Below are 15,852 nucleotides of genomic sequence, written 5' to 3'. Positions count from 1 at the left end.
TTTAGGCTGATTGGAGAGTCTAAATTGCCCGTAGGTGTGAGTGTGTGAGTGTGTGAGTGAATGGTGTGTGTGCCTTGAGATAGACTGACGACCTGTCCAGGGTGTATTCCTGCCTTTCGCCCAATGTATGCTGGGATAGGCTCCAGCCCCCCTGCGACCCTGATCAGGATAAGCGGGTTCAGATAATGGATGGATGGATGGATGAAAAGTATATGCCACCTGCCTTACAGCAGTCTTATATTGTGGAATATTCAGTGACAGAGAAGTCAAATGGCCCACATTACATAGTGTAAAGTTGCAAAATTGTACCCTTACGCAAAGTGTTCATTATCACCAGTGAAGGGAAACAGGTTCTGCTTCTATCCCCAAACAGGAAATGACATAATAAGGGTGGCGTAATGTAGTAGTTAAGACCCTGGACCTATAACCATAAGCTTGTAGCCACTAAACAGCTGAATGAATGAATACACTTCTTATAGCAGTCTGTTGAAAAACATAGGGATGATTGTAGCCCTGACCAACTGCGTAGAGTGTTTACACCAGCAGCCAGCTCTGCCCTTCAACAGCTGAAAGGGATGAAAACATTAGTGATAGCTGCATTATTCACAATTTCTACAACCTTTAACGGTACCTGTCTTTTCATTCCAATGCTTTTGTTGTCATTTGTTAAAAATAAAATGGAATAAACGTTCTGAATTATGGATGTGCCAATGCCCAAAAGAGATGAAAGGTATATATTTTACAGTGCACCTATCATCTATTTGGGTCCATCTATGTCTACTGTCTTTCAGAGAAAACGAGGTTTTACCTACGGAACAGAAAGTGAACAGAATAGCATCAAGCACCGTGTGACGGAAATGCATTATCCTTTAGGCTAGTTGAGACTTAACTTGGCCTGAATCCTTCCATTGCTTCGAATAAAAAGTGTATAAGAAATTAACCCATACGAAATTGCATCCAAATAAAAATACCACTTTTCTCTCCTGCGGACAGTTTCTCTCCTGGGGACAGCATTTATTTCAGTTGGTACACAGTGGGATATTTGAGAAGGTAGTCCTTGGCAAACCGACTTGCAATTTGCATTTTCAAAGCTATTATCAGAAACCGTCTGTGAAATTTGGCAAGTCGGGTGCTCAGCATAAGCAGAACAAATTGGTCCCATCATTTTTATGCATGATTTCATACATCGTATTATCATGTAGTGTCTTTCCACCTGACCACAGTGAAGCTGCGTGGGACAGTCGTTAAAAGTTGTTGCACTGTCACTATTCAATCGTACATCTGCATGTAATTGGCAACTTAAACAATGTTTACTTTGACCCGATCTTTTGCGGTCTCTTTCTTGTAAAATTACTTGAGATACACGCTTAGGCGTCGGGTTCGCTATTTTTATTTTCGTCTATGGATACATTTGGATTTTCTTCCGCTCTCATCTGTGACGGTATGTAAATTGCATATTCGAGCCTAAGTGATCCGGGCACTGAAACATCCGTTTTGAGAGGGCTGCAGATTACGCGAAGTTAAATACTGGACCCCAATACGCCGCTTTCTCAGTCTGCACTCTGTCTCAGTCGAATTTGGAGTTCATTTCTGAAGAACAGCTTCAACAGGGGGAGGCAAAAGCCGCCTATACCACATTGTGGTGGACTATTTGGGATACTATACGGGGAAAAGGTGAGAATTCTCGCTTTTGATAGCTTATTTGGATGGTGTGCAACAATCTTTTTTTTGGGATGTTACTTTACCTTAATTTGTGGTAAAGTTCCACGAGTAGGCTTCGCTATGTCCATTTACATGTTAATTAATTCAAAAACATGTATGTTTATCATTTTTATATAAAACTTTGTATTTATCTACTACTTCTTAAGGAATAGCCATATGTTATTCGTCTCCGTCGGCTACTTTGTATTCTGTGGTCGTGTGCTGAAAAGTACGATATATAACAATATCCGGCTTTCAGTACAATAAATAATCCATAAATTCCATAAATAATCTACTCTACTGTACAAACATATGTTACTTTGCGGAAATTGGAGATCTGCTTCTGTAATTGTAATATAAAAAGAGATAAAAATATGGAATACTAGCTATTCATAATTAAATTAAGGTATTGAGTATGGTGTGTGTATGGTGGACAAGCTCTCTTCTGGTAAAAAAAAGGGGTGAAATAATGCATTATAAAGATGATGTCAGTTCTAAATATTATGAAGTGAATACTAAAAGCAAATACAGTCCACATTATTTGATAGGGAAATTGGTTTGAGGTCTCAGAATGCCAAATTCAAAGATGGACAGTGTCAAGTGGGCATGGAAAATCAGGGCTGTGATCAAGACTGAAGTCACGCTTGCAAGAAATTCAATTTATTTTCTTCGACTTTCTTATCAGGCATAGAAGTAGAACTGAATTTTTTTGTCTGTGCCCTGTGAAAGCAGCCCGATACTGTCCAGACTGGCTACCTCACACAGTAAGTGGGCAGGTCTGGCAGTAAGGACACTCAGGCTCCACCTGAGGCTAAAAGTGCCAGCAAAGGAGAGTGCCTGAATGACTTAATAGTCTATAAAGCAGTGGTCTTAAACTCAATGGTGGCCGTGTCTGCTGGTTTTTATTCCAGCCTCAGATCTTGGTTATATGTAATTAGCTCAGTTATTTGCTGAATTGGGGCTGTATGTTCACACGTATGAAGTGAAATGTGTTATTTGTGTTGTCTAAATAACATTATGTCAACTGGTTCTTATTTGCTGTCCTTTAATGCAGTTAAATGCTGAATGACTAATTGTAATCAATTAAGGCAGCAGTAATTGGTTGGAATGAATTACTGCCCCCCGCCAACGAGTTTGAGACCACTGCTATAAAGGCTCTCATTATGTGCGAAGGTTGGGTTTTATAGGTGGAGGATCAAGGCCCAGCCTTGTGATTTGCTGGAAATAACTTGGGCCGGACGCAAATGAGCTTGTCTTTTGTGGGGCGGGCGGGCTGGGTGGAAGTCATCAGGGTTCCTCCCAGCTTAGCAACAGAGACCTCAGGGTACCAGCTGAGTGAGAGACATTACTTCACCAGGACTCATTACATCACATTACATTTTGTCATTTAGCAGACGTCTTATCCAGAGCAGCGTACAATAAAGTGCAAATCTTAACCAGGGACAAGTGCACTGAAAACCCCAGAGGGAAGTACGGTTCCAAGTGATCACATAGATGAGCCCTTGAACCCTTGTAGAAAAATCAGATAACTGACCAGGTAGCAACACCACAAATAGAAAAATAATGAAACGCAAGTGTGATCATTTTATATAGCATACATATTGAAGGTGGTCAAAGACTTCTGACCTCCACAGGATGGTCATTCCACCATCGTGGGGCCAGAACAGACAGCAGTCGAACAGACCGGGAAGTGCAGGTGCGGTGAGGGGGAGGTGCCAAGTGTCCAGAGTTAGCGGAACAGAGTGTTCTGGCCGATGTATAGGGTCTGATTAACTTGGATGTACGCTTGGGACGACTCTGCAAGCGCCGATACGGGCAGAGACCTGTGTGTCAGATGGGGGAACTCTTTCAGAGTGAAAGAGTTTGGTAGTCATCAGCTTGACATGCCATGAGCAGAGATAACAGGGCCAAGGGATCTCATGTTGATGGAGAAAAGGAAAGGGAAAAGGACTGAGCCCTGGGGAACTGCATGAGGTTAATGCAATGGTTCTCACTCCTGGTCCTGGAGAGCCGCAGGGCGTAACCAAGAAACCAGATGAGGTGAGTTAACTGTGTAATTACCTGCTTCAATTGATCAATTAAGTGCTGAGCACACCCTGTGGCTCTCCAGAACCAGGAGTGAGGACCAATGGGTTAATGGAAGCCTACTGCTGAAGCAGTGTAATGCTGAAATGGTCTGTCCCATTGCAGGCTGACCACTTTCCTGGTCATGTCCAGGAATGGGACAGCCAGGGACGGATGCAGCTCCTCCAACAGCACTTCTGACCAGACGCCCCTGTCTGTCAAGGACTCCGTCATCTCCATGAGCGTGGGCATGCTGTCCAACATGCTGGCCCTCCTCATCCTGGCGAGGGCCTACCGTCGCTTCCGCCTGAAGACCAGGGCCTCCTTCCTGCTCTTCGCCAGCGGCCTGGTGACGACCAACTTCCTGGGCCACTTCATCAACGGCTCCCTGGCGGTATACGTGTACAGCGTGGACATGGACTGGGGGGCGCTGGTCCACCGTCGCCTGCTCTGCGACTTCTTCGGCGCCTCCATGGTGTTCTTCGGCCTCAGCCCCCTGCTGCTGGGCAGCGCCATGGCGGCGGAGCGCTGTTTCGGCGTCACCCGGCCCCTCTTCCACTCGGCCGCGCTCACCTCCCGCCACACCAAGAAGCTGGTGGGCCTGGTGTGGCTCCTGGCCGCCTTCGTGGCGCTGCTGCCCGTCCTCACCCACCGGTCCTACCACGTCCAGAGCTCCCAGAGCTGGTGCTTCTTCCGCCAGGAGGGGACGCAGCACTGGCTGGACGTCCTCCTCCCGCTGCTCTTCTCCGGCCTGGGCCTGCTCTCGCTCTCCGTCTCCATCCTGTGCAACGCCGTGACCGGGCTCACGCTGCTGCGCTCCAAACTCCACAGCACCGGGAGCTGCAAGCGCACCACCCAGCACCTGGAGATGATCTGCCAGGTCCTGGCCATCATGCTGGTGTCCTGCGTCTGCTGGGCCCCGTTCCTGGTAAGGGACCTTTATTCAGCTAGTCCCATTAAATGGTAAATGGCAGGCATTTATATTGCGCCTTTATCCAAAGCGCTGTACAATTGATGCTTCTCCATTCACCCATTCATACACACACTCACACACCAACGGCTATTGGCTGCCATGCAAGGCCCCGACCAGCTCATCAGGAGCATTTGGGGGTTAGGTGTCTTGCTCAGGGACACCTCGACACAGCCCGGGTGGGGGATCGAACCGGCAACCCTCCGACTGCCAGACGAGTGCTCTTACTGCCTGAGCCATGTCGCCCCCTTAATCCTGATCTCCAGGACATGAAGGTGACAGCTCTCCGCCTTGAAGAATTTGGGTTTACCTCTTATCTGGAGGGCAGCTCGCTCATTATCTTTTGGCATGGGTCATTGAGTTGGCACTCAACAGATTCCGAAGTGAATGCCGTGAAGCCTCAATTTCCCCTGAGGGAGAGAAAGGTTCTTTTAATTGTTAAGAGGTAAAAGTGCAGCACTTAAAATGCATTAAAGGGATATTCATTTTTAATTACTTTGGCTGAATTTATTTGAAGTAAATAGATGAGAGGGGAATAGTAATCAAGCTCCACGGTCTTGAAGTGCATCCCTTCTCGCACACGAGGGCTCCAAAGTAATTTGTGACACACTGCGATATCCACCGGAGACACAGGTTTTCATGACAGCACCTGTTTGAGTGATTTAATTTTGGCCATTGAATGGACAAAATCTTGATTCATTGTTGTAGCAGATACCTCTGCATCAGATGCTGGTGGAAAGTTTACCCTTCAGATCACAGAGGCCATGGCTTGCTGATCATGGATTCATTATTCGTTCAGTTTTTTTTTTTTTTTTAATGACATTTTCTGAAATAAAAAAGTTAAAAAATAAGTATGAAAGTATGAAAAAGGTCCTGTCCTGTCATTTGAGGGCTGAAATGAGAGTTACTCATGAACATCTTATCCTGTCAGGAGGTTGTACGATGATGTGATGCACGATTTCTTCGAGCTCAAAGGATCAACGTTGGCTTCAGTTGGTGAACATAAAAAATAATTTAATCCTAAAACAAGTGAAGTGCTCACGACTTATTGGGTTCTTGTTCCCATTAGCATGGCATCAATCTCAAATGACACCACTTTCTATGCACAGCACCAAGCACTTGGAAATAAAATTGATCACCGAGTGGTAAATTGCGCTATGCTCTGAGTACTACAAAAACAGAACAATAGATTCATGGGCTCTGCATTCTCATGGTTTAATCTGCTTTATATACCACGCCAGACCTTCTTATGTGACACTTCATTATATCCAGAAGGTACTGTATGTGCTTATATGCTGTAATTATTGCTGTTATTCCCCTTTTGTTGTTGAATTTGTTGCTCCTGTGACGCATACAGTATTTAATTATAGCATGTATTTTTCTGTATATTTACAAAACAAGTACAGCATATTAAAACATTGAAAAAACAAGTCAAACATCATGAAGCATCATTACGTTTCAATAATAATAATAATAATAATAATAATAATAATAATAATAATAATATTCTGCTTTTTTTCTTTTAAACACGTGGCTTCATTACATTCAATTTTTTGTTGTTGTCATTCAGACATGCTACTTTTTCGGGTGTAATATGTTTATTTATTCCATTACAATAAATAAAAAACTACCCACCTGGACTGTGGGGAAAGATACTTCGTCTCCTGGCATGTAGTAAGCGTACCCGTTTCTCTGGTCACTCCCCCCAGGTCACCGTCACCATCCAGACCACTCAGCTCCAGGGCCGTCCCTGCTACGGGCAGATGCTGTTGGTGGTGCGCATGGCCGCCTGCAACCAGATCCTGGACCCCTGGGTCTACATTCTCCTGAGGCGGGCGGTCGTGAAGAAGCTCTTCCTGGTGACCCGCGGGTGCTGCGGGCTGAAGTCCCTCTACAAGTGGAACTGCAGCACCCTGAAGGGCTCCATGCGCGCCCGCAACTTCCCCCCGAGCGGGACCTACTGCGGACGCCTGGAGACGGGCTCCCTGCCGATGACCCCGATCAAGCCCGTGCCCTGCACCTGAGCGTGGGCAGGGGGAAAATAAATCCAGCCCCAGGCTTGCCTGCAAGTGAAGGCCCCATTACCGAAGACCTCCCCGAGCTTTAACGTAGAGAGGGGAAGGAGGAAGACCCGGAGACATAGGAAACAGGCTTACATATTGTTTACCCTCATTCTACACTGTGATACTCATCTGATGGAATGTGAGTTTTTCCATGGGAATGCTGCTGGTACACTGGGTGGGGGAGGCATGGGAATGTGACCCTTCCTCCCTGGGCAATGCTATGGTCAGCATTCCCCCCTCGGGACTTCTGGCCACGGGTGATACTGGAACAGTCCGGAAGCTCCTCCAGACAGCGGGACGCATTAATGATTGGGTGGAGAACGTACAGGCGAGGAAATCTGCTCTCTTTCAATTGCCATTCTTTGACAAGTTGAGGCATGAACTGGTTTTGTCACCGGTTTTGAGGTATAGGATCATGATTTGTTTTAATTGACAGAAAAAGGCCCTGGTGGCGCAACACCTTTGTAATTTTCAGTGTTAATGTTGTAAATGTGGTAGCTGGTGACGTAAATATTTCACTGTCAATGTCATTCATGAGTGAGGTAGAGCTGTGAACTCATATTAAAACATTTAAATAAAGTACATTAAAGACTCATTTAAAACTACCAAATGCCAACCCTGGTGTAAAATCCAGCTTGGAATTACCAGCTACTAGCTGTTTCAAAAGATAGTTTGAGCTGGTCAACCAGCTACCAGCTGTTTCAAAACCTAGCTTGAGTTGTTTTTTTTTCAGCAGGAGGGATACATTCCACCTCACTACAAAGAACTACAAAGAATAGTTTTCTTCCATATCACTGTAGGCTTGAATGTGTTGTGGGCATACTTGTAAATATTGTTCATTGTTAAGCTTATTCAACATCTGAACTGTGTGACAGGTGTTAAATGTTCATGTATACCCTTGGTATAAATTAATGTGAAATTTCTGCCTACTTGTCAAGTTGATATTGAGTATTTAAAATGGATGGATTAAAAATGAATAAATTCATATGGCGTTGATTTTGAAGTGAGCCTCATAAACACATGCCATTTCAAAAAAAAAACAAAAAACAATCCTTATCAGATTAATGACAGCATGCAGTCTGGAAGTAAGTACATTCTTGGCAGTCGGGAAAATGCCTTTCTACTTACTTACCCAGAGTAGTTTCTGTCCGTCTAGATTTCACTGGGCCTGTTTCTAAATATTTACTGTAGTTCGAACAAGTTGACATCAACCAAAGTATACCGGCTGTGTAGCAGGTAGGCGAGGCAGACTAGTATGGAACTCGAGTGGTGGTGACGGGAGACGGTGGAATGCAAGATTTTGTAGTTTTAATAAGACAACGTATTCGTAACTTACTTTATTAAAGCACAAAACAGCTTCGAAACTCGTGGTTGAGACATTAGGAGGACATAAATTTATGTCCGAAAAAACTTCTGTTAATATCTCAACCGTGACTTTTAAAGCAGTTATGTGGTTTATTAAAATAAGTTACAAACAAGTTGTCTTATTAAAACTACAAAATCTTGCATTCCACCACCTCTCATCACCACTTGAGTTTGCCTGACCTCCCTGCTACAGAGCACGTATACTTTGGTCAATGTAAACTAGTTTGAACTACAGCAAATATTTAGAAAAACGCAAGTAAAATAAAGAAGTAAACCAGTTAGATGGAACCTCACAGAAAATAAATTCTGCGGATGTGCTTGCTTAACTACGGGATTATACTTAAAAAGTGTATAATCCTACATCCATCCCTGGCTAACTCTCTCTCTGTGGTAACAGGGTCGAGTGTAGAATCGGTGTTGGTTAGTTGATTGAGTGATTGAATGTGATTTAGTGTCCCATGTGAAGACAAAACACAAAAACCTCACAGTTCTAATTTGGTAAGAAAAAAGTGGGCACATTTATTGATTCTTTATATATATTTTTTAAAGCCTAGAAATATAAACGTTTGAAATTCAAAACCATTTAGTATGTGCATTTTAGTCAAGTCACCTCCAGTTCGCTACTGTGAAAAACTCCATTTGCAGGCAAAGCGTGTACCGAAGAACTCCAGAGGTCAGGTGTTGTGTTGAAAACTTTATTGAACACTTGGGCCATGTAAATATACATATAAAATACAACATGGCATGGCAATGATACCATTTCATTGCAAAGGCTATTCCTCACATTCAAAAATGTATTTATTTATGCAATATGCAGGTATAAATCACATACTGTACTGGCTCATATTTCACTTTTTTTTTTTTTTACAAAACAAAAGAAAGGATTTTATCTTCATACATTTTTTTTGAGATTCTATATCTCAGTGGCAAACTTCCCAGGAAGTGACAAGATAGGATTCAAGAGTCAATTATCAAATATTACAATGTGGTAATTCGGTATAAACAGCTCAGAGTTGGCTGATTGACCTGCGGCCACGTCAGCATCCCGCGCGGTCGCGGTGAGCGTATGAGTAACCGGGGCCCGTTAGCATGGCTACGGAAACGTATCGAGAAGAGCATGGAAGCACAAAGGTTTAGTGAATGTAACGTTACGCCCTTGTTGTCAGAACATAGTGCAGTGCTCTTTCTCTTGCAGCGCTCTTGTAAAGCATGGTGGTGGTGGTGGGTAAGGGTGTTTTTAACTAGAACTTCTTAGATGCGGTTTCAAAATCTTAGGATGGATAAAGTGTGAATTTTAAACTGAGGGAGGGAGCCATGAACAAGACCAATAAAAAAAACAAAAAAAACAACAACAACATATGACACTGAACTGAAGGAACGCCTGATTTCCAGTGTGAAAACGGCACTGCGCCTCATGCGGACTGTGTGTCGAGGGAGCGCTCCGGTGCCGTGGATACTCTCTGGGCTCATGCAGTTTCAAACAAGGACGATTCGTTGCACAATGACCTGGACGGCTGACTTAATGACGTTTTTTTTTTTCCTGACTTAAAAGTTGAATAATTTGTCCTGCTTTTAAGGCAGTATACGGCACCAAAGCAGACAATGACTGGTCTGGAAACCGGAGGGGTTGGACGCAGGCTGTGTGGGAGTTTGGGGGGCGGTGTCGCGGGGCGTGAGGGTGACCGGTGACGTGGGGGTCGACCTCCTCTCGGGTCCCCGTCACCCTTGGGCCCCCGGACCCCGGCCCACGTTCAGGCTCCCGCCGGTCTCACAGCTCGTCACCCGCGTGCGCCTTCCGGAAGGCGTCGCCGGTCAGCTTCTCCTGGGCCTCCTTCATCACCGTCACCACTGCGGAGAGAGCAGGCGCGGCAGTCAGATCACTGTACTCCGCAGTGCAAACGGATACTGACCCCGAATACATTTCCGCCTCCTCCATATGCTGTAGAGTGGGAGGAAGTACTCAGAGTGTGCTGTGCTGAGCATGTTGTTCTATTTCTAGTGGTTTAGATCTGCCACCTACTGGATCCTTGTAGGCACCACAGTTTGCGGTTTTGTATCGTTCCCAGTTCCGATAGTGTCCCTGAAAGGCTAAAAATGGCCGAATTGCAAAGTAAAAATATTAATGAAGCACGCCTACCTTGGTCTGCATTGCTGAAGAAATACTTGTAGTTGGGGTTTCCAGCCTTATTGCTCAACTCAGGGTGGACTGCTCCACTGGGATCTGATGATAAAATAACAGAAAAACCTGAAACACAGTATCTAGACTAAAGCCCTTCTAGCAATTACACTAAATCCACATTAAAAGCATGGTTAAAAACCACATTTGAGAAATGAAATTCCTCCCTCACACAATAATCGGTTTATAGGAGATTAAATTGTTTTGATTTCACAAAGGCTTGTGTTTTCATTAATACAGGAGATCTGTCCATCTGCATAGAAACCTGTGATTAACACACAAACCAAGAGAAATTATAAAACTATCCGTCAGATTTAAAAATCAATCTTTCTCAAGATTTTCAATGACCTACGGGACCACTCCATCTGCACAAATTAATGAACCAATTCCTCAACAGCCAACATACTAACAAATCCTCAAAATAATGCAAATATAAAATGTTCAGAGCCAACAGACCAATACAAATGTCACCCTCCTGTTAGCTTCTCTTCAGTGTACTTACCCAGGAAAAGGATTCTAGGAATGTACCCTCCATCTGGACTGAACGCATCATCCTTAGGCTCCTCCTCGTCCTGTGGACAAACAAGTTTTCCTGTTAGGCCATCTCTCTAACTCATAACAGGCCGTGTAATCAATGAATTCAATCTGTGTAATGAATAATACGTAAAAGTACTGAGATATTGAACTGATGTGAATTCAACTCAATCAGAACATTTCGGCTGAAACAGCATTGTAGATAAAACCTCCTCTTGAACAGGCATCCTCACCTCCAGATTGACCATAACAAAGTTATGAGCCAGCTCTGAGATTTCCTTCGATTCAGCAAACTTTGGCTTCAAAGCTTTAGGAAAAAACAAAATTAAGAAGTGGTCATTTACAAACAAGCCAACCATACAGACAGACAGAGATATAGGCCTTTCTTTTGGAGACGCAGTAAGTGAAGATCATGGTGGGGCTATACAGTCTAGATATTTTGAAATGGCAAATTGTTGTTGCCAGGGGTCGGCAACCCTGGTCCTGGAGAGCCGCAGGGTGTGCTGGCGTTCATTGGTACTTGGCATTAATTGATCAATGAAAGCCGTTGATTGCACAGTTAACTCACCTCACCTGGTTTCTTGGGTCTGAATCGGTTGCTTATTTTAAGGTGGAGACGAAAGCCAGCACACCCTGCGGCTCTCTGGGACCAGGGTTGCCGACCCCTGTTCTATGCCAATCTCCCCACTGTAATGCCCTCTCTCCAAGGGCAGACAATTAGGCACGCTCCTAAGAAACACACGCTGCCAACTGCCACTCATTTTCACTTCACCAGCGGTTACGCAGTCATTGCTTCAAGGTGCAGTTCATCAGTAGCAGGTGCCTACAGAATGCTGCTCCCTGATTCACCAGAGGGGGCAGTAGAACAGATGGAACGTGAACACATTCTCACAGCCAGAAACTGCACCTCCCTGGGCAAAGCTACAGCTAATAATACACTGTCCTGGTGCTGTCAGCCATAGTGGGTCAGGATTTCGGATAAACCTGCTTTCACGTGATGTCGGGTCATTAGCTTTGTCCGAGTCGAGAATGCAGCACAACTGGGCCGCGCGACTCGTTCACATGTCTTATGGTCAGACAATTGAAAGAAAAATGGAGGGGATCGATTATGTGCCTTGTGTATATCCTCTCAGGGTGTTTGTGTTCTAGGCTAGGAAGCTTTGCTACAGTTTCGGTCTTGAACGATAGATTTCCTTCCAACGGCGTGCAGCGTTTTGCAACAGGCTTTGAGGTATGTTTGCTCCCGTTTGATAGAGGGTCCCGTTTAATGCTATATATATATATATATATATATATATATACACACACATATCAAGGCCTATGCTTTAAAGCCCAGAGAACACCCTCTGAGACGGCATAGGAGCAAACCGTACTACGTCAGTCAGCCTGGCCACAGTTCAACAGGATGTTCAAAACGCCACCTTTTCTGTTTAAACAAACGTTTTGCAACATTGACTCTGGGCTGAGCGTGGCCCTGGCGGGAAATTTGTGTAGACCAGTGGAACCCAACCCTGTTCTGGGAGATCTACCATCCTGCAGATTTTAATTTCAGCCCTAATGTGACCCCCTGACTCTACTAATTCACAGCTTTAGAGAATCTCTAGTTCAGGGATGTCCAATCTTATTTTAAAAAAAGGCTGGTGCCTTTTCAGAGTCGGGTGTTTGGCTAAAACTGCTCCCACACTGGCTACTTTTTGGATTACATTACATTACATTACATTCATGGCATTTGGCAGACGCTCTTATCCAGAGTGACGTACAGTTGTTTAGAATAAGCAGGAGACAATCCTCCCCTGGAGCAATGCAAGGTTAAGGGCCTTGCTCAAGGGCCCAACGGCTGTGCAGATCTTATTGTGGCTACACTGGGATTAGAACCACCGACCTTGCGTGTCCCAGTCATGTGCCATAACCACTACGCTACAGGCCGCTAAGATTGGATAAGATTGAACACCCATGCTCGACCTGTTTGGCCTCTACCCCTGGCCTACAGTTTCAGGTGGATGAGACAATCAGTAGCCCTAACTCATAACCATCACTGTTGAGCCTGGGATTGGCTGTTAATTGTACCTTCCCATAAAATAAATGACAATATTGCACACAGAGGAGAGGTTCAAGTAAGGACTCCCTTCAATATTAAAAGGAAAGTTAAACCCACCTTTGCATGCTCCACACCAGGTCTTGTGGATGATTACCATCAGTGGCAGGCCACTACACAAGAATAAATGACCAGCAGTCAACAACTGGGAAAACATGCAGTACCAAGACTTGTAAGTGTAGTGGTACTGAGTGGAGAATTCTGCACATTGCAGCTACCACAAATGTGTATCTGTTAGGGGTTAAAAATTGACAACAGATTCATGATTTTATTTTATTTTTGCCCCTCTGCTTACAATTGGCTCTAAGTAAGAAAGCATACACTTTCTTTTTGGACAGGCAAAACTGCCCATTTTGAAGAGTGGCAAAGACTATGACAGAAAGGGCAGAGTAGTAATCTAGGCCAGTGAGAAAGGTGGTGAACTGAAATGGAATGTCAAATAATCTTTTTTAAATATTTTTTATAACTTATTTTTACCCCCCCCCCCCCCATTTTCATAGTGTTGAATCTTTGAAGTACCTATTATTGGATTTCAATTTCAATATGGTGTTTACAGTTGGTTGAAAGAAGGATTATTCAAAGTATTGTACTGGATATGTCTACCTATCTATCTATCCATCTATCCATCTTCTTGTAAAATAGGTCAACTCTATACACATATAAACCATTCACAGTTGGGAGTTTCTTCCTATAATGCTGGAAGCTTGTATACCTGGCCTCTGCCTCCTTCTTCCCATCATCCAGGGTCCTCCAGTGGATGTGATCTCCAAACCCTAAAAGGAAGCACATAGAAGCAGTCTCAGGAACCACACAATAACACCAACACATCCATTCTCTTTACATAGTTCTCAAACCACTCTTGTTCACTGGCACACTGAACTGCAGTTTTACAACTATGGCTATATTTAAATCACTTTATAGATGATAAGATCGGGTTTATTTGCAGTGTATTCCTTTCACCAGGAATAGGGATGCAGGAAGCATTTTCATGTAAAGTGTGTCCACCAAATTGCAAAGGCGGATACACTTTTTGTGTCATCACCTAGGAGCTATTTGCATCACATGAATGAGATTTGCATGTAGGTATGTTGAATAATGAAAACCTAAGTAATCATTATTCATCCAAAATGAAAACTTTTGTTTAATAAAAATATGGCCATTGTGGCAATGAATAGTACCAAGCATTATGCTCAAGAGTTATGCAATTACCATCTCATTTTACATCCTTGTGTCTCTCTGATGTAGACCTCTTGTTTACTTAAACATGGTCTTGTTTGCTAAAATAGTCTTGAAAGTCACTCTGGACAACATGAACTCATGGTCTAACTTGGGGTTAGACATAAATTGTCTCCACACAATATCATGTCCCAGTACTGTTAATGGCTTCTAAACCACAGATAGTGTAATGCCTTCTGGTTTCCCATTTAGATGCTGAACAAAGCACAAGAGTGGGAGTGGCAATAGTAATCACCACCCAATTTGCCTAGAAAACTTCCTGCTTTGTCATGTCGGTAATTATAATTTTACAGTAAGTGTAGCTGTGCAATATTGAAGCATTTCTGATGTCAAACCCGAAACTCATTTGAGGCGGAGGTAGAAACACTCACTTCAGTCTAGAGTCTAGAGCAAATAAAACATTACAATGCCACAGGATAAATGTGGGAACACTAGTGTAGAAGGTGCCCTCAAGGATTCAACATGATCAATGATACAGTAACTACATGTAGGTCGTGGCTCAGTGTGGTTATTTAAAAAAAAAAATCTCTGGCCAAATTCCCGCCCTACATAAAACCTGGAGAATCCGGTTAAGTGCAAGTAGGAATCGAGTTCCCTGTTGACCTACATGGTTAAAGGTAAAATACAACGAACTGTATGAACATGATGAGACTTTATGCAATCTTGGCCCAGTTCGCTTCGGCAGTGTTCAGACAAAGGTATCAGTTTAACAAAGGCTAGCAGAAACAAGCTAGAGAGCGAAATTTGAGAAGTTATAAGGCGCAGTTATCCATTTAGCAGCACATTCAGCAATGTCAAAAGCACGAAGCAGTTTAGCATTGACGTTTCGGAATATAATTAATATTAATAAGACAGCTTTTTTGAATAAGAGGCTGCCGCTCATTCAAAACACAGTTCGTCATTTCAAAACAAAACTAAGGGTTGCAACAGCTGTCAGTTCACTGGAAAACTAAAAATGAATGAGACAGGCTGTCGAGAATATATGTAATATAAATTATGAGTGAGCTAGCCAGCAAAAAATCATGACAAGGTTTTACATGAAGATACAAACCCTGCCTGTCTAGTGTCCGTATACATGTGGCTTACCTTTTCCACTCACCCCCGCAGCAGTTACCTCACAAGAAATAACAAAAAGAGCGACGAAATAGGAAAGCAATGCTAAGCGAAGAAACTGTGTTACCGTCTCCATTGTGAGTTCCAGTGCAGGGCGAGCGAAGCGAAACACTCTCGGCTCTCACATCCGGTTACATGTTCCGACACGGAAGTGACGAATATGGTGGGATTTGCATGTTCCATGCTGCTGACAATGTAGCGAAGGTATCAATATGACACAGTTTAGAATTGTGTTATCGTGTCTGCAGATGGTAGTCTATCTATTTCAGTATGTCCAGTAATTAAACCATCTCTTTTATTGAGTTATGAAAGCAAGCAAGCGTTTAGAATCGTCTCCTGTATTATATCAGTGTATTGTCATATGTCCGTGTTAATTAAATATGTTTAAAAGCGTCACTGCAGGCGTTTCATCTGTTGTATAGCAAAATGACACAACAAAGAGCATTTGCATGTGAAGCATATACTATTTAAAGCAATTTTATGACTACAATAAAATAAAAGCGCAAATGTATGCGTTACTTTGGTCACATCATAT

General features: G+C 43.5%; 2 protein-coding genes across 2 annotated transcripts; one reads left to right on the top strand and one right to left on the bottom strand.

Annotated features, from left to right (window-relative positions):
• Positions 1-1,570: 1,570 nt before the first annotated feature.
• On the top strand, positions 1,571-7,579 carry ptgfr (prostaglandin F receptor (FP)). The gene is made up of 3 exons (XM_061244004.1): positions 1,571-1,674; positions 3,892-4,693; positions 6,445-7,579. Exons 2-3 carry the CDS (start codon positions 3,911-3,913, stop codon positions 6,757-6,759), a joined length of 1,098 nt encoding a protein of 365 aa, XP_061099988.1. The 5' UTR covers positions 1,571-1,674; positions 3,892-3,910; the 3' UTR covers positions 6,760-7,579.
• A 1,265-nt stretch (positions 7,580-8,844) lies between these two features.
• Positions 8,845-15,448, bottom strand: txndc12 (thioredoxin domain containing 12 (endoplasmic reticulum)). Its single transcript, XM_061242448.1, has 7 exons — positions 15,291-15,448; positions 13,681-13,741; positions 13,029-13,081; positions 11,107-11,180; positions 10,842-10,911; positions 10,301-10,384; positions 8,845-10,011 (listed from the first exon to the last, which is right to left on the bottom strand). Exons 1-7 carry the CDS (start codon positions 15,391-15,393, stop codon positions 9,932-9,934), a joined length of 525 nt encoding a protein of 174 aa, XP_061098432.1. The 5' UTR covers positions 15,394-15,448; the 3' UTR covers positions 8,845-9,931.
• Between the last annotated feature and the right edge of the window lie 404 nt (positions 15,449-15,852).

This window comes from Conger conger, chromosome 5 (genome assembly GCF_963514075.1).
Source record: "Conger conger chromosome 5, fConCon1.1, whole genome shotgun sequence".
NCBI classification, from domain to species: Eukaryota; Metazoa; Chordata; class Actinopteri; order Anguilliformes; family Congridae; genus Conger; species Conger conger.
The sequence above is the reverse complement of the archived record's forward strand: the minus strand, read 5'-3'. Positions and strand labels throughout refer to the sequence as shown.